The sequence below is a fragment of the Myxine glutinosa genome, chromosome 10, assembly GCF_964187855.1.
Source record: "Myxine glutinosa chromosome 10, kmMyxGlut1.1, whole genome shotgun sequence".
Lineage (NCBI taxonomy): Eukaryota > Metazoa > Chordata > Myxini > Myxiniformes > Myxinidae > Myxine > Myxine glutinosa.
The window spans coordinates 55,803,763-55,830,301 of NC_136270.1; the positions used below are offsets into that span (position 1 = coordinate 55,803,763).

The 26,539-nt window shown below is 33.1% G+C and overlaps 1 protein-coding gene across 4 annotated transcripts in view; it reads left to right on the plus strand.

The window, feature by feature from the left end:
- The window catches only part of LOC137434580 (mitochondrial glutathione transporter SLC25A40-like), a 69,524-nt gene that overhangs the window by 33,471 nt on the left and 9,514 nt on the right, over positions 1 to 26,539 (plus strand). For all 4 annotated transcript variants that reach the window (XR_013624734.1, XR_013624735.1, XM_068127748.2 and 1 more), the window contains 4 exons: positions 1,227 to 1,286; positions 22,036 to 22,145; positions 23,635 to 23,702; positions 23,914 to 24,038. Coding sequence is in view for 2 of the 4 variants with exons in the window: in XM_068127748.2 (XP_067983849.1) it covers positions 1,227 to 1,286; positions 22,036 to 22,145; positions 23,635 to 23,702; positions 23,914 to 24,038 (363 nt within the window). In the remaining 2 variants the exon portion in view is untranslated. The remainder of the gene's footprint in view (positions 1 to 1,226; positions 1,287 to 22,035; positions 22,146 to 23,634; positions 23,703 to 23,913; positions 24,039 to 26,539) is intronic.

The window sequence follows — 26,539 nt, forward strand, 5'->3', positions numbered from 1 at the left end:
ACCAGATAACTGCTTATAGAGATGAGTACCAGATAACTGGTTATAGAAATGAGTACCAGATAACTGGTTAAAGAAATGAGTACCAGATAACTGGTTAAAGAAATGAGTACCAGATAACTGGTTATAGAGATGAGTACCAGATAACTGGTTATAGAGATGAGTACCAGATAACTGGTTAAAGAAATGAGTACCAGATAACTGGTTAAAGAAATGAGTACCAGATAACTGGTTATAGAGATGAGTACTAGATAACTGGTTATAGAGATGAGTACCAGATAACTGGTTAAAGAAATGAGTACGAGATAACTGGTTATAGAAATGAGTACCAGATAACTGGTTATAGAGATGAGTACCAGATAACTGGTTATAGAGATGAGTACCAGATAACTGGTTATAGAGATGAGTACCAGATAACTGGTTATAGAGATGAGTACCAGATAACTGGTTAAAGAAATGAGTACCAGATAACTGGTTATAGAGATGAGTACCAGATAACTGGTTATAGAAATGAATACCAGATAACTGGTTATAGAAATGAATACCAGATAACTGGTTATAGAGATGAGTACCAGATAACTGGTTAAAGAAATGAGTACCAGATAACTGGTTATAGAGATGAGTACCAGATAACTGGTTATAGAGATGAGTACCAGATAACTGGTTAAAGAAATGAGTACCAGATAACTGGTTATAGAGATGAGTACCAGATAACTGGTTATAGAGATGAGTACCAGATAACTGGTTATAGAAATGAATACCAGATAACTGGTTATAGAGATGAGTACCAGATAACTGGTTATAGAAATGAGTACTAGATAACTGGTTATAGAGATGAGTACCAGATAACTGGTTATAGAGATGAGTACCAGATAACTGGTTAAAGAAATGAGTACCAGATAACTGGTTATAGAGATGAGTACCAGATAACTGGTTAAAGAAATGAGTACCAGATAACTGGTTATAGAGATGAGTACCAGATAACTGGTTATAGCGAGGCATTGCATCAGCGACAGATGCGCCCACAGAAAAATGATGCAACCAGCAGCCGAGTGTCTGCACACGAACCACCCATCCACTATCGCTTGTCCTTAATTCACCCTTTCCTCACCTTGTCTAAGCCTGTACATTTATTTATTTTTACTGATAGTTCTGGCAAACTGATTAATCATTGTCTGCAAAGCCTCTTCAGCATACTTGTATTTTGTCATTTTCCGCCTCCCTCGCAGTGACCCCGTTGGATGTAGTAAAGATTCGCCTGCAGGCTCAGAAAACTCCATTTGCTAAAGGTTGGTGTCTTTTCTTTATTATGATTACAAATATAAAAGCCCGTCAAAAATGCCAGGTTGGAGGTATTATGTTCAAAGTATTCAAGGAGACTGGAACATATGATGTTCCGTAGAAAGAAAGAAACGTTACTTTAAAGCATTTACAAATGTTTTGGGATCTTTTGGGTCTTCAGGACCTTTTTGGTCTATTTTGGTTTATATTTTGGGTTCAAATGGTCAAAATACTATGGTCATTGGTCATGCAGCCTCCAATTGAAAGTCTGTTACCAAGATAACATGTGAACCACAGATTATATTTCAACCAAACTTGGCACGAGTATGGACTGTAATACAAAGATGAATGGATTCAATTTTGGATTTAACAGTTTTTTTTGAAGGAGGGAAGGGCAATGGAGGGGAGAGGTCATGTGCCCTTTGAAAACCATTTTGCAGACCACATCTGATGTTTATTCTACTTTTCTCTCTTCTTTCTGCATCCTGTCATGTGACAAATTGCGAAAAAACGTAAGTGTGTTGATATCTACAGTTGGCAGAGACGTGTGTCTGAAGTGGGTGGACCTCTTTTGATGCATTCACGTCAAATTCTATGTTCTCGTTTTTATATCCCTCGATGAAACACGGTGTTTAGTATTCATATGAGGTGAACTGGAAAAGAAAGTCGTTTTTGTCCCCCGTCGCACCACGGAGCGAAAGGGGGACTATGGTTTTCCCGTGCGAACGTGTGTGCGTGCGTCCGTGCATGCGTAAGCGAAGGATCGAATTCTAATTTGGTGTGTGGGTGCAACCCACGCCAAAATCCAAGATGGCCACCGCCATGTATGTCTGATGCCATGTATGTCTGAACCTTGTCAGCGGAATATCTTGAAAAATAAGCGAAGTCCCAACTTCTAATCTGGTGTGTGGGTGTATCTAAGCATAAGGAAGAACGCTATTGAAAATTGGGTCGCCACGTCAAAATCCAATATGGCCGCCTTGCGTCTTCCACTTTGTCAACTCACATCACTTCACCGACGGGGGACCTCGGCGTAACGCTTGTTTAAGCTGTGTATTCATTCCTCTTTGAAAAAAGCCATTACTTTCCAGTACACGTAATACATGTGCCTCTTTCTATAATGTTTAGGTCATCTCATCTCAACCTCGAAGAGATGACCTTATAAAATGGGTCGGGATGTCCGAACGTCCATCCGTCCAGTCGTCTGTTAACTTTTTGCTACTCCTCCCTTATCTCCTGGATGATTGTTTTGAAACTTGACGCAAGCATACAAGACAGTAGCTCGAACAGTCACTCGTGTTTCGATTTATTCCATTTCGGATCATGGGGGATCCCAGGGAGTGGGGGATGGGGGTTACCCCCTGAAACTTCGGATCCCTACTCGTCCTTTATTTACCAACGGATTACTCTGAAACCTGATGGAGCCCTTCTGCTCGAGGGCCCGCACAATCACACGGTCTTAGATTTTTCGATTTCAGATTAGGGGGAAGATTTTCGATTCAGCAGATGTCTGAACTACAACCTCCATCAGCCCACTTGGGGCTATTGGTTCACGAGTTATCAAACAGAGTGACCACTATATTCGTCATGGGTGTGTGTTTGTCTGTCTGTCCGCAGCATAACTACCCGATGTCATCCAGTCTTGATGAAACTTGGGTGGGAGGTTGTTATCATGATCTAGTTGTGTCCTGCCTAGAGTGGGCGTATTGCGCCCATTGTGGGCGGAGCGACGCCCGAAAAAGATGTCTTTTTACGGGTAATCGAGTTCAAGCTACATCTTCTCCGAGGGAGTTGGTGGAATTTGACAGGGGTTTCGGTATTTGGTTAGGCCAATGTCATGTGTCCAGCCCCACGGAGCTCGATTTTTCATTTTCGCCCCAAGGTCAAGGTCACAAGGTCACGAAATTTAGAAAAGTCGATTTTTGATGGTTTTATTACATTGTTCGCTTCCTGATAGGGTGAAATATCGTACATGATCTTATATTATCACATACATCATGAATTACAAGTTTTCCAACAAATTTCAGAATCTTTGACCTTCGACCTTTGAAGGTCACAAAGTTCAAATTTGTCGGAATCGAACCGAATTTTCGGTATTGTTGAGCTAACTAACCTCATAACTGATTATACATTATTTTCTATCTCATTTCAAGGTCAGTAACCTTCGTTTTGACATTTCAAGGTCACAAAGGTCAAATTTTCAAAGTTGTCGGAATCTAACCGAATTTTCGGTATTGTGTAGCTAACTAGTCTCATAACAGATAATAACGCTCACTCGTGAACCATCATCGTCTTCTGACTTGTTAATTTATTTAGTATTTTGGGCTTCTGCATCACGTCCACAGAACTTGTTGAACACCCCTTGTATTTTTGAGGTGCTGTTTGCTTTGCAGATTGTGGAGCTTGAAAATCTAAAATAAAAAAACAACAAATCTGGCAGCACAACTTGACTACCATCCAAACAAACGATGTAACAATTGTAAATCTTCTTGTTATCCACCATCAAAATAAATTATATAACTATTGTAAATCTTCTTGTTATGCACCATCAAAATAAATTATATAACTATTGTAAATCTTCTTGTTATCCACCATCAAAATAAATTATATAACTATTGTAAATCTTGTTATCCACCATCAAAATAAATTATATAACTATTGTAAATCTGCTTCCAATCCACCATCAAAATAAATTATATAACTATTGTAAATCTTCTTGTTATCCACCATCAAAATAAATCATATAACTATTGTAAATGTTCTTGTTATCCACCATCAAAATAAATTATATAACTATTGTAAATCTTGTTATCCACCATCAAAATAAATTATATAACTATTGTAAATCTGCTTCTAATCCACCATCAAAATAAATTATATAACTATTGTAAATCTTCTTGTTATCCACCATCAAAATAAATTATATAACGATTGCAAATCTTCTTGTTATTCACCATCAAAATAAATTATATAACTATTGCAAATCTTCTTGTTATTCACCATCAAAATAAATTATATAACTATTGCAAATCTTCTTGTTATTCACCATCAAAATAAATTACATAACTATTGTAAATCTTCTTGTTATCCACCATCAAAATAAATTATATAACTATTGTAAATCTTCTTGTTATCCACCATCAAAATAAATTATATAACTATTGTAAATGTTCTTGTTATCCACCATCAAAATAAATTATATAACTATTGTAAATCTTGTTATCCACCATCAAAATAAATTATATAACTATTGTAAATCTGCTTCTAATCCACCATCAAAATAAATTATCTAACTATTGTAAATCTTCTTGTTATCCACCATCAAAATAAATTATATAACTATTGTAAATCTGCTTCTAATCCACCATCAAAATAAATTATATAACTATTGTAAATCTTCTTGTTATCCACCATGAAAATAAACTATATAGCTATTGTAAATCTTCTTGTTATCCACCATCAAAATAAATTATATAACTATTGTAAATCTTCTTGTTATCCACCATCAAAATAAATTATATAACTATTGTAAATCTTCTAATCCACCATCAAAATAAATTATATAACAATTGTAAATCTTCTTGTTATCCACCATCAAAATAAATAATATAACTATTGTAAATCTTCTTGTTATCCACCATCAAAATAAATTATATAACTATTGTAAATCTTGTTATCCACCATCAAAATAAATTGTATAACTATTGTAAATCTTCTTCTAATCCACCATCAAAATAAATTATATAACTATTGTAAATCTTCTTGTTATCCACCATCAAAATAAATTATATAACTATTGTAAATCTTCTAATCCACCATCAAAATAAATTATAGAACTATTGTAAATCTTCTTCTAATCCACCATCAAAATAAACTATATAACTATTGTAAATCTTCTTGTTATCCACCATCAAAATAAATTATATAACGATTGTAAATCTTCTAATCCACCATCAAAATAAATTATATAACTATTGTAAATCTTCTTGTTATCCACCATCAAAATAAATTATATAACGATTGTAGATCTTCTAATCCACCATCAAAATAAATTATATAACTATTGTAAATCTTCTTGTTATCCACCATCAAAATAAATTATATAACTATTGTAAATCTTCTTGTTATCCACCATCAAAATAAATTATATAACTATTGTAAATCTTCTTGTTATCCACCATCAAAATAAATTATATAACTATTGCAAATCTTCTTGTTATTCACCATCAAAATAAATTATATAACTATTGTAAATCTTCTTGTTATCCACCATCAAAATAAATTATATAACTATTGTAAATCTTCTAATCCACCATCAAAATAAATTATATAACTATTGTAAATCTTCTTGTTATTCACCATCAAAATAAATTATATAACTGTTGTAAATCTTCTTGTTATCCAACATCAAAATAAATTATATAACATTGTAAATCTTCTTGTTATCCACCATCAAAATAAATTATATAACTATTGTAAATCTTCTAATCCACCATCAAAATAAATTATATAACTATTGCAAATCTTCTTGTTATTCACCATCAAAATAAATTATATAACTATTGTAAATCTTCTTGTTATCCACCATCAAAATAAATTATATAACTATTGTAAATCTTCTAATCCACCATCAAAATAAATTATATAACTATTGTAAATCTTCTTGTTGTCCACCATCAAAATAAATTATATAACTATTGTAAATCTTCTAATCCACCATAAAAATAAATTATATAACTATTGTAAATCTTCTAATCCACCATCAAAATAAACTATATAACTATTGTAAATCTTCTTATAACTATTGTAAATTTTCTTCTAATCCACCATCAAAATAAACTATATAACTATTGTAAATCTTCTTGTTATCCACCATCAAAATAAACTATATAACTATTGTAAATCTTCTAATCCACCATCAAAATAAATTATATAACTATTGTAAATCTTCTTGTTATCCACCATCAAAATAAACTATATAACTATTGCAAATCTTCTTGTTATTCACCATCAGAATAAACTATATAACTATTGTAAATCTTCTTGTTATCCACCATCAAAATAAACTATATAACTATTGTAAATCTTCTTGTTATCCACCATCAAAATAAATTATATAACTATTGTAAATCTTCTTGTTATCCACCATCAAAATAAACTATATAACTATTGCAAATCTTCTTGTTATCCACCATCTATCTATAATTCCACTAATCTCTGTCTGTGTGTGTGTGTGTGTGTGTATGCGACCGCTGTTTCTCGACAACTACCGGTCCGATATACTTGAAACTTGCCAGGTATATTGCTGGGGACCCGAGGATGTGCCTTTTCAAGGTTTCATATTAATCGGACAATTACTTACCGAGCTATGTCCAAAAAACGATTCAACCAATCAGAGAGCAGCGAGCTATCGCGTGTGCCGAACGTGGCGAACACACTCTGCCTCGGATGGCACATTTGAGAGCGTATTCATTTATTTCCCGTCGGCAAACTATGTTGGCGCTATGTTGGCATTAAACTATGTTTTTAAACTAATTTGCGATTCATTCGCTTTCCTGCGCATTTGTGCACGCGATGGCGATTTCTTTACCAAACTCCGCGTCCGCAAGCCGTTAGCTTTGGACCAAACCATTTCATGTAAATAGAGGGGGGGGATTGTCACCGTACTCGCAAGCCGTTCGCTTTGGACCAAACCATTTCATGTAAATAGAGGGGGGGGGGGGGGGGGGATTGTCACCGTACTCGCAAGCCGTTCGCTTTGGACCAAACCATTTCATGTAAATAGAGGGGGGGGATTGTCACCGTACTCGCAAGCCGTTCGCTTTGGACCAAACCATTGCATGTAAATAGAGGGGGGGGGGATATACTTTTAGATATATATATAGTACGGGCATGCCCTAGTCAAAATAAATTATATAACTATTGTAAATCTGCTTCTAATCCACCATCAAAATAAATTATACAACTATTGTAAATCTTCTTGTTATCCACCATCAAAATAAATTATATAACTATTGCAAATCTTCTTGTTATCCACCATCAAAATAAATTATATAACTATTGTAAATCTTCTTGTTATCCACCATCAAAATAAACTATATAACTATTGTAAATCTGCTTCTAATCCACCATCAAAATAAATTATATAACTATTGTAAATCTTCTTGTTATCCACCATCAAAATAAATTATATAACTATTGCAAATCTTCTTGTTATCCACCATCAAAATAAACTATATAACTATTGTAAATCTTCTTGTTATCCACCATCAAAATAAATTATATAACTATTGCAAATCTTCTTGTTATTCACCATCAAAATAAATTATATAACTATTGTAAATCTTCTTGTTATCCACCATCAAAATAAATTATATAACTATTGTAAATCTTCTAATCCACCATCAAAATAAATTATATAACTATTGTAAATCTTCTTCTAATCCACCATCATAATAAACTATATAACTATTGTAAATCTTCTTGTTATCCACCATCAAAATAAATTATATAACTATTGTAAATCTTCTAATCCACCATCAAAATAAATTATATAACTATTGCAAATCTTCTTGTTATTCACCATCAAAATAAATTATATAACTATTGCAAATCTTCTTGTTATCCACCATCAAAATAAATTATATAACTATTGTAAATCTTCTTGTTATCCACCATCAAAATAAATTATATAACTATTGTAAATCTTCTAATCCACCATCAAAATAAATTATATAACTATTGTAAATCTTCTAATCCACCATCAAAATAAACTATATTTATATTGTAAATCTTCTTATAACTATTGTAAATTTTCTTCTAATCCACCATCAAAATAAACTATATAACTATTGCAAATCTTCTTGTTATCCACCATCAAAATAAACTATATAACTATTGTAAATCTTCTTGTTATCCACCATCAAAATAAATTATATAACTATTGCAAATCTTCTTGTTATCCACCATCAAAATAAGCTCTATAACTATTGCAAATCTTCTTGTTATTCACCATCAAAATAAATTATATAACTATTGTAAATCTTCTTGTTATCCACCATCAAAATAAATTATATAACTATTGTAAATCTTCTAATCCACCATCAAAATAAATTATATAACTATTGTAAATCTTCTTCTAATCCACCATCATAATAAACTATATAACTATTGTAAATCTTCTTGTTATCCACCATCAAAATAAATTATATAACTATTGTAAATCTTCTAATCCACCATCAAAATAAATTATATAACTATTGCAAATCTTCTTGTTATTCACCATCAAAATAAATTATATAACTATTACAAATCTTCTTGTTATCCACCATCAAAATAAATTATATAACTATTGTAAATCTTCTTGTTATCCACCATCAAAATAAACTATATAACTATTGTAAATCTGCTTCTAATCCACCATCAAAATAAATTATATAACTATTGTAAATCTTCTTGTTATCCACCATCAAAATAAATTATATAACTATTGCAAATCTTCTTGTTATCCACCATCAAAATAAACTATATAACTATTGTAAATCTTCTTGTTATCCACCATCAAAATAAATTATATAACTAATGCAAATCTTCTTGTTATTCACCATCAAAATAAATTATATAACTATTGTAAATCTTCTTGTTATCCACCATCAAAATAAATTATATAACTATTGTAAATCTTCTAATCCACCATCAAAATAAATTATATAACTATTGTAAATCTTCTTCTAATCCACCATCATAATAAACTATATAACTATTGTAAATCTTCTTGTTATCCACCATCAAAATAAATTATATAACTATTGTAAATCTTCTAATCCACCATCAAAATAAATTATATAACTATTGCAAATCTTCTTGTTATTCACCATCAAAATAAATTATATAACTATTGCAAATCTTCTTGTTATCCACCATCAAAATAAATTATATAACTATTGTAAATCTTCTTGTTATCCACCATCAAAATAAATTATACAACTATTGTAAATCTTCTAATCCACCATCAAAATAAATTATATAACTATTGTAAATCTTCTAATCCACCATCAAAATAAACTATATTTATATTGTAAATCTTCTTATAAATATTGTAAATTTTCTTCTAATCCACCATCAAAATAAACTATATAACTATTGCAAATCTTCTTGTTATCCACCATCAAAATAAACTATATAACTATTGTAAATCTTCTTGTTATCCACCATCAAAATAAATTATATAACTATTGCAAATCTTCTTGTTATCCACCATCAAAATAAGCTCTATAACTATTGCAAATCTTCTTGTTATTCACCATCAAAATAAATTATATAACTATTGTAAATCTTCTTGTTATCCACCATCAAAATAAATTATATAACTATTGTAAATCTTCTTATCCACCATCAAAATAAATTATATAACTATTGTAAATCTTCTTCTAATCCACCATCATAATAAACTATATAACTATTGTAAATCTTCTTGTTATCCACCATCAAAATAAATTATATAACTATTGTAAATCTTCTAATCCACCATCAAAATAAATTATATAACTATTGCAAATCTTCTTGTTATTCACCATCAAAATAAATTATATAACTATTGCAAATCTTCTTGTTATCCACCATCAAAATAAATTATATAACTATTGTAAATCTTCTTGTTATCCACCATCAAAATAAATTATATAACTATTGTAAATCTTCTAATCCACCATCAAAATAAATTATATAACTATTGCAAATCTTCTTGTTATTCACCATCAAAATAAATTATATAACTATTGCAAATCTTCTTGTTATCCACCATCAAAATAAATTATATAACTATTGTAAATCTTCTAATCCACCATCAAAATAAATTATATAACTATTGTAAATCTTCTAATCCACCATCAAAATAAACTATATAACTATTGTAAATCTTCTTATAACTATTGTAAATTTTCTTCTAATCCACCATCAAAATAAACTATATAACTATTGTAAATCTTCTTGTTATCCACCATCAAAATAAACTATATAACTATTGTAAATCTTCTTGTTATCCACCATCAAAATAAATTATATAACTATTGTAAATCTTCTAATCCACCATCAAAATAAACGATATAACTATTGTATATATTGTTATCCATCATCGAAACAAACGATATAACTATTGTATATATTGTTATCCATCATCAAAATAAACTATACAACTATTGTAAGTCTTGTTATACATCATCAAAATAAACGATATAACTATTGTATATATTGTTATCCATCATCGAAACAAACGATATAACTATTGTATATATTGTTATCCATCATCAAAATAAACTATATATCTATTGTATATCTTGTTATCCACCATTAAAATAAACGATATAACTATTGTATATCTTGTTATCCACCTTCAAAATAAACTATATAACTATTGTATATCTTGTTATCCACCTTCAAAATAAACGATATAACTATTATATATCTTGTTCTCCATCATCTAAACAAACTACATAACTATTGTATATATTGTTATCCACCATCAAAATAAATTATATAACTATTGTAAATCTTCTTCTAATCCACCATCAAAATAAATTATATAACTATTGTAAATCTTCTAATCCACCATCAAAATAAACTATATAACTATTGCAAATCTTCTTGTTATCCACCATCAAAATAAATTATATAACTATTGTAAATCTGCTTCTAATCCACCATCAAAATAAATTATACAACTATTGTAAATCTTCTTGTTATCCACCATCAAAATAAATTATATAACTATTGCAAATCTTCTTGTTATCCACCATCAAAATAAACTATATAACTATTGTAAATCTTCTTGTTATCCACCATCAAAATAAATTATATAACTATTGCAAATCTTCTTGTTATCCACCATCAAAATAAACTATATAACTATTGCAAATCTTCTTGTTATTCACCATCAAAATAAATTATATAACTATTGTAAATCTTCTTGTTATCCACCATCAAAATAAATTATATAACTATTGTAAATCTTCTAATCCACCATCAAAATAAATTATATAACTATTGTAAATCTTCTTCTAATCCACCATCATAATAAACTATATAACTATTGTAAATCTTCTTGTTATCCACCATCAAAATAAACTATATAACTATTGTAAATCTTCTAATCCACCATCAAAATAAATTATATAACTATTGCAAATCTTCTTGTTATCCACCATCAAAATAAATTATATAACTATTGTAAATCTTCTAATCCACCATCAAAATAAATTATATAACTATTCCAAATCTTCTTGTTATTCACCATCAAAATAAATTATATAACTATTGTAAATCTTCTTGTTATCCACCATCAAAATAAATTATATAACGATTGTAAATCTTCTAATCCACCATCAAAATAAATTATATAACTATTGTAAATCTTCTTGTTATCCACCATCAAAATAAATTATATAACTATTGTAAATCTTCTTGTTATCCACCATCAAAATAAATTATATAACTATTGTAAATCTTCTTGTTATCCACCATCAAAATAAATTATATAACTATTGCAAATCTTCTTGTTATTCACCATCAAAATAAATTATATAACTATTGTAAATCTTCTTGTTATCCACCATCAAAATAAATTATATAACTATTGTAAATCTTCTAATCCACCATCAAAATAAATTATATAACTATTGTAAATCTTCTTGTTATTCACCATCAAAATAAATTATATAACTGTTGTAAATCTTCTTGTTATCCAACATCAAAATAAATTATATAACATTGTAAATCTTCTTGTTATCCACCATCAAAATAAATTATATAACTATTGTAAATCTTCTAATCCACCATCAAAATAAATTATATAACTATTGCAAATCTTCTTGTTATTCACCATCAAAATAAATTATATAACTATTGTAAATCTTCTTGTTATCCACCATCAAAATAAATTATATAACTATTGTAAATCTTCTAATCCACCATCAAAATAAATTATATAACTATTGTAAATCTTCTTGTTGTCCACCATCAAAATAAATTATATAACTATTGTAAATCTTCTAATCCACCATAAAAATAAATTATATAACTATTGTAAATCTTCTAATCCACCATCAAAATAAACTATATAACTATTGTAAATCTTCTTATAACTATTGTAAATTTTCTTCTAATCCACCATCAAAATAAACTATGTAACTATTGTAAATCTTCTTGTTATCCACCATCAAAATAAACTATATAACTATTGTAAATCTTCTAATCCACCATCAAAATAAATTATATAACTATTGTAAATCTTCTTGTTATCCACCATCAAAATAAACTATATAACTATTGCAAATCTTCTTGTTATTCACCATCAGAATAAACTATATAACTATTGTAAATCTTCTTGTTATCCACCATCAAAATAAATTATATAACTATTGCAAATCTTCTTGTTATCCACCATCAAAATAAACTATATAACTATTGCAAATCTTCTTGTTATCCACCATCAAAATAAATTATATAACTATTGTAAATCTGCTTCTAATCCACCATCAAAATAAATTATACAACTATTGTAAATCTTCTTGTTATCCACCATCAAAATAAATTATATAACTATTGCAAATCTTCTTGTTATCCACCATCAAAATAAATTATATAACTATTGTAAATCTTCTTGTTATCCACCATCAAAATAAACTATATAACTATTGTAAATCTTCTTGTTATCCACCATCAAAATAAATTATATAACTATTGTAAATCTTCTTGTTATCCACCATCAAAATAAACTATATAACTATTGCAAATCTTTTTGTTATCCACCATCAAAATAAATTATATAACTATTGTAAATCTGCTTCTAATCCACCATCAAAATAAATTATACAACTATTGTAAATCTTCTTGTTATCCACCATCAAAATAAATTATATAACTATTGCAAATCTTCTTGTTATCCACCATCAAAATAAATTATATAACTATTGTAAATCTTCTTGTTATCCACCATCAAAATAAACTATATAACTATTGTAAATCTGCTTCTAATCCACCATCAAAATAAATTATATAACTATTGTAAATCTTCTTGTTATCCACCATCAAAATAAATTATATAACTATTGCAAATCTTCTTGTTATCCACCATCAAAATAAACTATATAACTATTGTAAATCTTCTTGTTATCCACCATCAAAATAAATTATATAACTATTGCAAATCTTCTTGTTATTCACCATCAAAATAAATTATATAACTATTGTAAATCTTCTTGTTATCCACCATCAAAATAAATTATATAACTATTGTAAATCTTCTAATCCACCATCAAAATAAATTATATAACTATTGTAAATCTTCTTCTAATCCACCATCATAATAAACTATATAACTATTGTAAATCTTCTTGTTATCCACCATCAAAATAAATTATATAACTATTGTAAATCTTCTAATCCACCATCAAAATAAATTATATAACTATTGCAAATCTTCTTGTTATTCACCATCAAAATAAATTATATAACTATTGCAAATCTTCTTGTTATCCACCATCAAAATAAATTATATAACTATTGTAAATCTTCTTGTTATCCACCATCAAAATAAATTATATAACTATTGTAAATCTTCTAATCCACCATCAAAATAAATTATATAACTATTGTAAATCTTCTAATCCACCATCAAAATAAACTATATTTATATTGTAAATCTTCTTATAACTATTGTAAATTTTCTTCTAATCCACCATCAAAATAAACTATATAACTATTGCAAATCTTCTTGTTATCCACCATCAAAATAAACTATATAACTATTGTAAATCTTCTTGTTATCCACCATCAAAATAAATTATATAACTATTGCAAATCTTCTTGTTATCCACCATCAAAATAAGCTCTATAACTATTGCAAATCTTCTTGTTATTCACCATCAAAATAAATTATATAACTATTGTAAATCTTCTTGTTATCCACCATCAAAATAAATTATATAACTATTGTAAATCTTCTAATCCACCATCAAAATAAATTATATAACTATTGTAAATCTTCTTCTAATCCACCATCATAATAAACTATATAACTATTGTAAATCTTCTTGTTATCCACCATCAAAATAAATTATATAACTATTGTAAATCTTCTAATCCACCATCAAAATAAATTATATAACTATTGCAAATCTTCTTGTTATTCACCATCAAAATAAATTATATAACTATTGCAAATCTTCTTGTTATCCACCATCAAAATAAATTATATAACTATTGTAAATCTTCTTGTTATCCACCATCAAAATAAATTATATAACTATTGTAAATCTTCTAATCCACCATCAAAATAAATTATATAACTATTGCAAATCTTCTTGTTATTCACCATCAAAATAAATTATATAACTATTGCAAATCTTCTTGTTATCCACCATCAAAATAAATTATATAACTATTGTAAATCTTCTTGTTATCCACCATCAAAATAAATTATATAACTATTGTAAATCTTCTAATCCACCATCAAAATAAATTATATAACTATTGTAAATCTTCTAATCCACCATCAAAATAAACTATATAGCTATTGTAAATCTTCTTATAACTATTGTAAATTTTCTTCTAATCCACCATCAAAATAAACTATATAACTATTGTAAATCTTCTTGTTATCCACCATCAAAATAAACTATATAACTATTGTAAATCTTCTTGTTATCCACCATCAAAATAAATTATATAACTATTGTAAATCTTCTAATCCACCATCAAAATAAACGATATAACTATTGTATATATTGTTATCCATCATCGAAACAAACGATATAACTATTGTATATATTGTTATCCATCATCAAAATAAACTATACAACTATTGTAAGTCTTGTTATCCATCATCAAAATAAACGATATAACTATTGTATATATTGTTATCCATCATCGAAACAAACGATATAACTATTGTATATATTGTTATCCATCATCAAAATAAACTATATATCTATTGTATATCTTGTTATCCACCATTAAAATAAACGATATAACTATTGTATATCTTGTTATCCACCTTCAAAATAAACTATATAACTATTGTATATCTTGTTATCCACCTTCAAAATAAACGATATAACTATTATATATCTTGTTCACCATCATCTAAACAAACTACATAACTATTGTATATATTGTTATCCACCATCAAAATAAATTATATAACTATTGTAAATCTTCTTCTAATCCACCATCAAAATAAATTATATAACTATTGTAAATCTTCTAATCCACCATCAAAATAAACTATATAACTATTGCAAATCTTCTTGTTATCCACCATCAAAATAAATTATATAACTATTGTAAATCTGCTTCTAATCCACCATCAAAATAAATTATACAACTATTGTAAATCTTCTTGTTATCCACCATCAAAATAAATTATATAACTATTGCAAATCTTCTTGTTATCCACCATCAAAATAAACTATATAACTATTGTAAATCTTCTAATCCACCATCAAAATAAACTATATTTATATTGTAAATCTTCTTATAACTATTGTAAATTTTCTTCTAATCCACCATCAAAATAAACTATATAACTATTGCAAATCTTCTTGTTATCCACCATCAAAATAAACTATATAACTATTGTAAATCTTCTTGTTATCCACCATCAAAATAAATTATATAACTATTGCAAATCTTCTTGTTATTCACCATCAAAATAAATTATATAACTATTGTAAATCTGCTTCCAATCCACCATCAAAATAAACTATATAACTATTGTAAATCTTCTTGTTATCCACCATCAAAATAAATTATATAACTATTGCAAATCTTCTTGTTATCCACCATCAAAATAAACGATATAACTATTGCAAATCTTCTTGTTATTCACCATCAAAATTAATTATATAACTATTGTAAATCTTCTTGTTATCCACCATCAAAATAAATTATATAACTATTGTAAATCTTCTAATCCACCATCAAAATAAATTATATAACTATTGCAAATCTTCTTGTTATCCACCATCAAAATAAATTATATAACTGTTGTAAATCTTCTAATCCACCATCAAAATAAATTATATAACTATTGCAAATCTTCTTGTTATTCACCATCAAAATAAATTATATAACTATTGCAAATCTTCTTGTTATCCACCATCAAAATAAATTATATAACTATTGCAAATCTTCTTGTTATTCACCATCAAAATAAATTATATAACTATTGTAAATCTGCTTCCAATCCACCATCAAAATAAATTATACAACTATTGTAAATCTTCTTGTTATCCACCATCAAAATAAATTATATAACTATTGCAAATCTTCTTGTTATCCACCATCAAAATAAACTATATAACTATTGTAAATCTTCTTGTTATCCACCATCAAAATAAATTATATAACTATTGCAAATCTTCTTGTTATCCACCATCAAAATAAACGATATAACTATTGCAAATCTTCTTGTTATTCACCATCAAAATTAATTATATAACTATTGTAAATCTTCTTGTTATCCACCATCAAAATAAATTATATAACTATTGTAAATCTTCTAATCCACCATCAAAATAAATTATATAACTATTGTAAATCTTCTTCTAATCCACCATCATAATAAACTATATAACTATTGTAAATCTTCTTGTTATCCCCCATCAAAATAAATTATATAACTATTGTAAATCTTCTAATCCACCATCAAAATAAATTATATAACTATTGCAAATCTTCTTGTTATTCACCATCAAAATAAATTATATAACTATTGTAATTCTTCTTGTTATCCACCATCAAAATAAATTATATAACTATTGTAAATCTTCTAATCCACCATCAAAATAAATTATATAACTATTGTAAATCTTCTAATCCACCATCAAAATAAACTATATAACTATTGTAAATCTTCTTATAACTATTGTAAATTTTCTTCTAATCCACCATTAAAATAAACTATATAACTATTGTAAATCTTCTTGTTATCCACCATCAAAATAAACTATATAACTATTGTAAATCTTCTTGTTATCCACCATCAAAATAAATTATATAACTATTGTAAATCTTCTAATCCACCATCAAAAGAAACGATATAACTATTGTATATATTGTTATCCATCATCGAAACAAACGATATAACTATTGTATATATTGTTATCCATCATCAAAATAAACTATACAACTATTGTAAGTCTTGTTATCCATCATCAAAATAAACGATATAACTATTGTATATATTGTTATCCATCATCAAAATAAACTATATATCTATTGTATATCTTGTTATCCACCATTAAAATAAACGATATAACTATTGTATATCTTGTTATCCACCTTCAAAATAAACGATATAACTATTATATATCTTGTTCTCCATCATCTAAACAAAGTACATAACTATTGTATATATTGTTATCCACCATCAAAATAAATTATATAACTATTGTAAATCTTCTTCTAATCCACCATCAAAATAAATTATATAACTATTGTAAATCTTCTAATCCACCATCAAAATAAACTATATAACTATTGTAAATATTCTTGTTATCCACCATCAAAATAAATTATATAACTATTGTAAATCTTCTAATCCACCATCAAAATAAACTATACAACTATTGTAAGTCTTGTTGTCCACCATCAAAATAAACTATATGACTATTGTATATCTTGTTATACATCATCTAAACAAACTACATAACTATTGTATATATTGTTATCCGCCATCAAAATAAACGATATAACTATTGTATATCTTGTTGTCCATCATCTAAACAAACTATATACAACAACAACAACATGCATTTTAAGGCCATTTTCCCTGCTAGAGCGGGGGTTAGCCTTGCGGTCTCCATGACAATCTTCTCCATTTTGCCCTATTTTCTGCATCTCTCCTTGTTAACCCCCTTGCCCGCATTTCTTCTTCCACCATCTTTAGCCAAGTCTTTCTCGGTCTTCCCCGTCCTCTACTTCCTTCTACATTCATTTCCATCACTCTTCTCAACCAGTCACTTTCATCCTTCCTCAACACATGACCAAACCATCTCAACCTGTTCCTCTTCACAGCATCAATCACAGGCTCTATTCCCATCATCTTTCGCAATTCATCATTTGTCTTCCTCTCTCTCTCTCAACGATACTCCGCACATCCATCGAACCATTCACATTTCCACCCTTTCCAGCCTTCGTTGCTGCTCTACGTTCATTACCCATGTCTCGCTCCCATAAATCACAACACTTCTCACACATGCAGCATACACCTTTCCCTTCAGCTGCAACGACACTCCCCTCCTCATCAGCACGCCACTCAGTTCCCAAAACTTCTTCCATGCACATCTCACTCTAGCAACCGTTGCCGAGTCTGATCCACCTTCTCCATTCAGCATGTCTCCTAGGTAGCAAAATGTTTTCACACCTTCCAGCTTCACGCCATCTCCAAGATCCAACTCAACATTTCCTCCATCTGCAGTTCCCTCTGTGCACACCTTACATTACTATATAACTAAATAACTATATGTAACAACTATATATATATATATATATATATATATATATATATATATATATATATATATATATTTATATATATATATATATATATATATATATATATATATATATATATATACATATATATATACACAAAGAATTAAGTTAAGCACCCCCCCCGTTTTTTTACAACCTCGCACATTACAAGTTTGTTGTCGTCAAAACAGTGTAATATACCCATGATATTGCTATATTTTCTGGAGAAGTGATATTATGGTCACATAAAAACATAACAATCATGCCGTTTTCAATATTTTATTCTGAATAATTTAAGGTGAAATTTTTTGGGAATTTTAGGCATATTTTCACCTCAATTTAAGTATGGAGCTATAGGTCCATCACGGACAGTGTGGATGACGTTTATGTTTTCTAACGTACAGTCATTGTTCTGAGAAGACCTCTAGCGATCTTTGCGTCAATAACGTGTGTAGGACCCACGTGATCGGATCACTGACTCAACCCTACGTCTCATAGACCCTGTAAGCCGTCGTATGCGTTGCTGTGGCAGGTTGTTCCATTCCCGATGTAATGCACGTTCCAATTCATCCAGATTGGCTATTGGAGGGACCATCTTCGCAATTTGTCGTCCCAACATGTCCCAAACGTGCTCGAGGGGGTTCAACCTGCCACAGCAACGCATACGACGGCTTACAGGGTCTATGAGACGTAGGGTTGAGTCAGTGATCCGATCACGTGGGTCCTACACACGTTATTGACGCAAAGATCGCTAGAGGTCTTCTCAGAACAATGACTGTACGTTAGAAAACATAAACGTCATCCACACTGTCCGTGATGGACCTATAGCTCCATACTTAAATTGAGGTGAAAATATGCCTAAAATTCCCAAAAAATTTCACCTTAAATTATTCAGAATAAAATATTGAAAACGGCATGATTGTTATGTTTTTATGTGACCATAATATCACTTCTCCAGAAAATATAGCAATATCATGGGTATATTACACTGTTTTGACGACAACAAACTTGTAATGTGCGAGGTTGTAAAAAAACGGGGGGGGGGTGCTTAACTTAATTCTTTGTGTATATATATAACACAAACTACATAACTATTGGAAATCTTCTTGTTATCCATCATCTAAACAAACTATATGACTATTGTCTCCACGCTTGTTTTTCACAAGCTCTTTCACGAGCCTCGATTCAGTATACAAAAAAAAAAAAAAAAAAGCTTGGCTTGCGGACTTCCTCTCTGGTCGCAGTCAACGTGGGGCCCTGAATGGGTTTCTCTCATCTCCTCTTCCTGTTCAGGCTGGAGTTCCCCAAGGCAGTGTTCTGGGCCCTGTGCTTTTTCTGATGTTCATTAATGATCTCTCCGGCTCTCTGGAACATCCTCTCTATCTCTTTGCTGATGACTCCACTCTCTGCCGCTCCGTTCCTCATCCCTCAGATCGGCAACAGCAGCCTCCTCACTCTCTGCAGACCTGGACAAAATCACAGACTGGTCAAACAAGTGGAACATGTCTTTCAATCATGACAAATCTCACACTCTTACTATGTCTCTCCGAATAGACCGACTGGACAACCCTCCCATCTACTTTCTGAACAATCCTCTCCAAGAAGTTCTGTCACTCAAGCTTTTGGGTCTGACTATCTGCCATGATCTTTCTTGGGAAAATCGCATTTCCAAGCTGGCCTCTAAAGCCAGTCGCCGACTGGGCATCCTCCGTCGTGCGATGTCCTTCCTTGGCACACCTGAGCTCCTCACCACATACGAAGCTTTCATCCGCAGCTTGATGGAATACTGCTCTCCCCTCTGGGCTGGTGCTCCTGCCTCACACCTAGCTCGTCTTCACGCTGTTGAAACCAAAGCTTTCAGGATCATTGGAATCTCCCGTGAAGAAGCTGATTCTGAGGGCCTTTCTCTCGCTCACCGCAGGCAGGTTGGTGGTCTTTCTGTCTTATACTGACTCCTCTCTGGCCTTGCTCCACCTGCTCTGTCTGTGCTCTGTTCCTCAAATATTGCTGCAGGACACACAAGATCTGCCAGCAACCCTCTTCTTGTGAAACTGCCAAAATCAAGACTCTCTGCTCACCTTCACTCTTTCATTCGTCTTTTTCCCACCTCTGGAACAAACTCACTCACTCTCTTCAATCCCACTCCTTCCTCCAGGTCTTTAAAACAGCTGTTCACCACCATCTCTTATCTTACCCCATCCAAAACCTTTATCTTTTCTACCCCCGTTAATACACCGCAAATCCACCTCTTTCAAATTCTCTCATTTCTTTCCTGAAATCCCCTGTCGTGTCCATCTTGTTTATCCCATGTATCCCACCCCAGCCCTCCCCCTTCTACAGATCTCCCGATGTCCCTGTTCTTTGCTGTTGATGTGCTTCTTTATCTCTCCCCCTCTTGTCTTCGCTCCCTTTATTACATGTTCAATGTGTTAGCTCTTTCACGAGCTTTGACGTAGTATACCAAAAATAAATATATATTCAATAAATATTAAGAATACAAAAGTAATCTGTGACTGTGTCACGACTCGCTCCTTCTGATATAACCAATTGGCCCGTCACTGGATTTTGTCACAGGTTGTGACCACAGTGCAGTCATTCTTGTTTTAAATTAACTCGTACCTGGCGTCCAGTTGGTGGATGCTGGGGAACTTGGGGGACACACTCTGCAGGTGTTGCGCTCATTTCTTTTTAATGTGGTAAGTGGCATTTTGGTACCCATTCTAAAATTAATTATTTGATCAATCAATTTCTGATATGGTGCTTGTCATTTTGATTTCATCATAAATTTTCCTGAAAGGCAGGTAAAAAGTACACAACAGTTAGAGACCTGAAATAGTTTTCTCTCACGTTGATTTGAACCCACGACCTGACTGAGCCACAGTTCATTTATCTTTGCTGCCATTGCATCAGCACGTCGATAGGTAAGAGCCCCTGTGGAATTGAACTACAGTATTTGGCGGGTTCATATGCAGCCTTTGTCTGCTTGGCTGCATCATTTTTTGGGGGTGCGGCTGTGCAGCTGATGCAATGCCCCCCATTCATTACCAGTCAGCTGGTACTCAGTTTTCCCACCTTGGAAGTATGACAGGCTGAGTCAACCCACCTGGTGTTGATTCAATGGCATGACAGGGGGTCAAACGCAGCGCCTAAGATCAAAAGCCATATTTCAGCTAAATACACTTTTATCTAACAATCTTAAAAATATATATTATATTTGTTTTGCAGGAAATTGCTTTGTCTACTGCAATGGGTTGATGGACCATCTGTGCGTATGTCTAAATGGCAACGGGAAGGCGTGGTACAAAAGATCCCCAGCAAACCTAACGGGCACCAGGGTAAGTTGTGTTGTTCTTTAGAACATGAAGTAATGACAATTGTTCGTTATGGAGCGGGATTGGGCATGATCTCGTTCCGAGTCCAAGTAGCCATAATGACATCAATCGTGTCACGATGGCCGCTGCACCAATGATGATTGTGAATAAATGAATTCGCTGGATAGGATAGCCGAGAGGTACGCACACTCGCTCCTGAAGCTGTCTAGCCTGGGTCTGTATCCAGGAATTACCTGGGCAGGATAGCCGAGAGGTACGCACACTCACCCCTGAGCTGTCTAGCCTGGGTCTGTATCCCGGAATTAGCTGGGCAGGATGGCCGAGAGCTACGCACACTCACGACTGCACTGTCTATCCTGGAATTAGCTGGGCAGGATGGCCAAGAGGTACGCACACTTACCCCTGAGCTGTCTAGTCTGGGCTCGTATCCAGGAATTAGCTGGGCAGGATGGCCGAGAGGTACGCACACTCACCCCTGAGCTGTCTAGTCTGGGTTCGATTCCAGGAATTGGCTGGGCAGGATGGCCGAGAGGTATGCACACTCACCCCCGAGCTGTCTAGTCTGGGTTCGATTCCAGGAATTGGCTGGGCAGGATGGCCGAGAGGTACGCACACTCACGTCTGAGCTGTCTAGCCTAGGTCCGTATCCAGGAATTGGCTGGGCAGGATGGCCGAGAGGTACGCACACTCACGTCTGAGCTGTCTAGCCTGGTTCTGTATCCCGGAATTAGCTGGGCAGGATGGCCGAGAGGTACGCACACTCACGTCTGAGCTGTCTAGCCTGGGTCCGTATCCCGACACATTTGTAAAATGTCATCTGGTGTTTCTCAGGCAGTGGTTTGTCAATGTGTGTGCTGTCCCTTGAATGGACGTTAAGCTGGATGTCCCATTTGCTGGTATTAGTTATCATTGATTATTATTAGTTAGTGGTTAGGGTGTTGGCTTAGCGGTTAGGGTGCCAGCTTAGGATCCTAGGATCCTGGGTTCGAATCCCGGTCGATCGCTGAATTAACGCCAGGGGGGTTGACTCGGCCTGTCATCCTTCCGAGGTCGGCTAATTGAGGACCAGTTCACTGGTAATTCCCTGTTTGTCATTAAAGGCGGAAAAAAGGGTTGGCGTCAGGAAGGGCATCCGGCCGTAAAACATTGCTTCAAAAAGGGGACCGAAAAACAACAACAACCACGGTTCCCGAAAAAGGCCAACCCCCGCTTGCGGGGAAAAATGGCCTCTAAAGGTGGTTATTTATTTTTATATATATTTATAAGAAGAGAGGCTGTGGTGTTGTACAATGATGATACAAGGTGTAAGATTCTTCAACTGAACAATATTAAACTTTAATTTGTAAAATGACTCAACTTGGCACCCTGTTTGAGCATATTCTGAAATGTGGAAGGGTGAAAATGTGTCACCAGGAAACTTCTCTCCTCCATCCTTTCCCATGTGTACAGCGTATGCTTCGTTACCCTCTAATCTCAGTTGTATTATTTGCAGGATGCGTTTATAAAAATCGTTCAACATGAAGGGGCAAAGTCATTGTGGAGTGGTCTTCCTCCAACTCTGTGAGTTTGTTCTCACGTACTGTGATCTGCCTTTTGAATACGACGAGTTCCCAAATCGGATTATAGATTGAAATTTTATCATGTTCTTTATGTGTTGAATGCCAATTGCAATTGTCATATCCTTGCTGGGCCAATCCCATACCCGATACGAGTATTATGGGTTTTGAAATATCACCAGCGCATTCTGATGATGATTTTGAATTCTTGTCAGGATCATGGCCGTCCCTACCACTGTGATTTACTTCACCACCTATGAATGGCTGAAAGATGGACTGATGTGGCAGCTCGATTCACGACACCCGTCGATTTGTATGTTGGCGGGGGCCATGGCGAGAGGTCTGTGTGTACAATGGCATATTTTGTCCTACACAATCTGATGTACACTGGTATTTTATTTTCCTCTTCTGTTCCCCGTGTTGTATTTAATGTAAAAGTTAAGAGGCATGAAGAGATTTAATTTTTATGCCAAAGTCGTTGGAGGCGTACGTTTTCGGGTTGTTCGTCCATGATAGGTTTTCGTTACCGCGATAACTTAAGAACAACTGAAGGGAACTAAGTCAAACTTGATGCAAGTATATATTATGATGAAAAGATGAACTGATTCGATTATGGGGTCAAGAGGTCAAAGGTCAGAAGTCAGAGGTTCTCGAAGTAAGAAATTCTGTTCCTGCGCTAACTTTTGAACCAGTGATGGTAATTTGACCAAACTTGGTATAAGTATATATTATGATGCAAAGATGAACTGATTAGATTTCAGCATCAAAGGTCAGAGGTCATACAACAACAACAACACAACATGCATTTTAAGGCCATTTTCCCTGCTAGAGCGGGGGTTAGCCTTGCGGTCCCCATGACGATCTTCTCCATCTTGCCCTATTTTCTGCATCTCTCCTTGTTAACCCCCTTGCCTGCATTTCGTCTTCCACCATCTTCAGCCAAGTCTTTCTCGGTCTTCCCCGTCCTCTACTTCCTTCTACATTCATTTCCATCACTCTTCTCAACCAGTCACTTTCATCCTTCCTCAACACATGACCAAACCATCTCAACCTGTTCCTCTTCACAGTATCAATCACAGGCTCTCTTCCCATCATTTTTCGCAATTCATCATTTGTCTTCCTCTCTCTCAACGATACTCCGCACATCCATTGAACCATTCGCATTTTCTTTTCACCCTTTCCAACCTTCGTTGCTGCTCTACGTTCATTACCTATGTCTCGCTCCCATAAATCATAACACTTCTCACACATGCAGCATACACCTTTCCCTTCAGCTTCAACGACCCTCCCCTCCTCATCAGCACGCCATTCAGTTCCCGAAACTTCTTCCATGCACATCTCACTCTAGCAACCGTTGCCGAGTCTGATCCACCTTCTCCATTCAGCATGTCTCCGAGGTAGCAAAAAAATTTCACACCTTCCAGCTTCACGCCGTCTCCAAGATCCAACTCAACATTTCCTCCATCTGCAGCTCCCTCTGTGCACACCTTACATTTGAATGTAGCTGCCACACTGGTTAATGACCCTCTCAGACCACGACATTTTTGATGAACCCACTCAGCGCACATTGTACATTGAATGGAGTTCACTCCGACACCCTTCCTGCACACAGCACATGGCCACTTCCTAGTTCTTTCCACCTCACCACATGCTTTACCACTTGCCATCACCTTCGTCTTTCCGATATTCACCTTCAGACCTTTTGTCTCCATACATTCCTTCCACTTGTTCATCTTTTCCTTCAGTCCATCCATACTTTCCGCAATCAACACCAGATCATCTGCATACAACAACGCCCACGGTAAACCCTCCTTTACGTTCTGAGCCAGCACCTCCATCACAGCTTCAAATAGTGGTGGACTTAGTACCGACCCCTGATGCACTCCCATCTTCACCTCAAACTCACCACTGTTCGCGTCCTTCATCCTTACAGCTGTGCGTGCTCTTTTGTACATTGCCATCACTACTCTGATCAACCTCCACTCCTAACTTCCTCATTGCCCATGTCAATACTTTGCGTGGAACCCTATCGAATGCTTTCTCTAGATCAACAAACCCAAGAAACAACTTCTTCCTCTTCTCCATGTACTTCTCCTGCAACTGCCTCGCAATGAAAAGCGCGTCTGTCGTTCCTCTTCCTGGCATAAATCCAAACTGCATTTCGTCGATCTTCACTTTCTTCCTTATCCTCCTCTCCAACACCCTTTCCAATACCTTCATTCCATGCTCCAATAACTTTATCGCTCGGTCCGAGCCACACTCCAGAGGGTCACCTTTCCCCTTGTATAGAGGGACGAGGGTACTCAGTTCCCAATCCACTGGAATGCGGCCTTCTTTCACCGCCAGATTACAGATCTCTGTCATCCTCTTCACACCCCAACTTCCTGCTGCCTTCAACATATCTCCCACAACTCCCGTCGGCCCTCCCGCTTTTCTACCCTTCATTGCTTTTATCACTTCCTCAACTTCCTTCTCAGTTATCTTCTCTGCCGGTCCTAAAACTGGGTTACTCTCTATGTTGCCATCCCATTCATTCTCTGTATTTAACAGCATTTCCATACATCTTTTCCATCTTCCTTTAATTCCATCTCAGTCCACAACGATTTGTCCCACTTCATCCTTCAAACAACTCACCCCCATCACATCACACCTCATCACACCTCTCTTTCGCTATCTGCTTTGCAATCCTGAATACTGCTCTCTGACCCTCTTCCGAATCCAAGCGTTCTCCGAACATTTTCCGACATGCCTCCTGTGCCTTTGCCACCTCTTTCTTTGCAGCCTTCTTGGCTGCCTTATAACTTTCATGCTCTGCTGTTTCTGCTCCTGTACCCTTCGCCT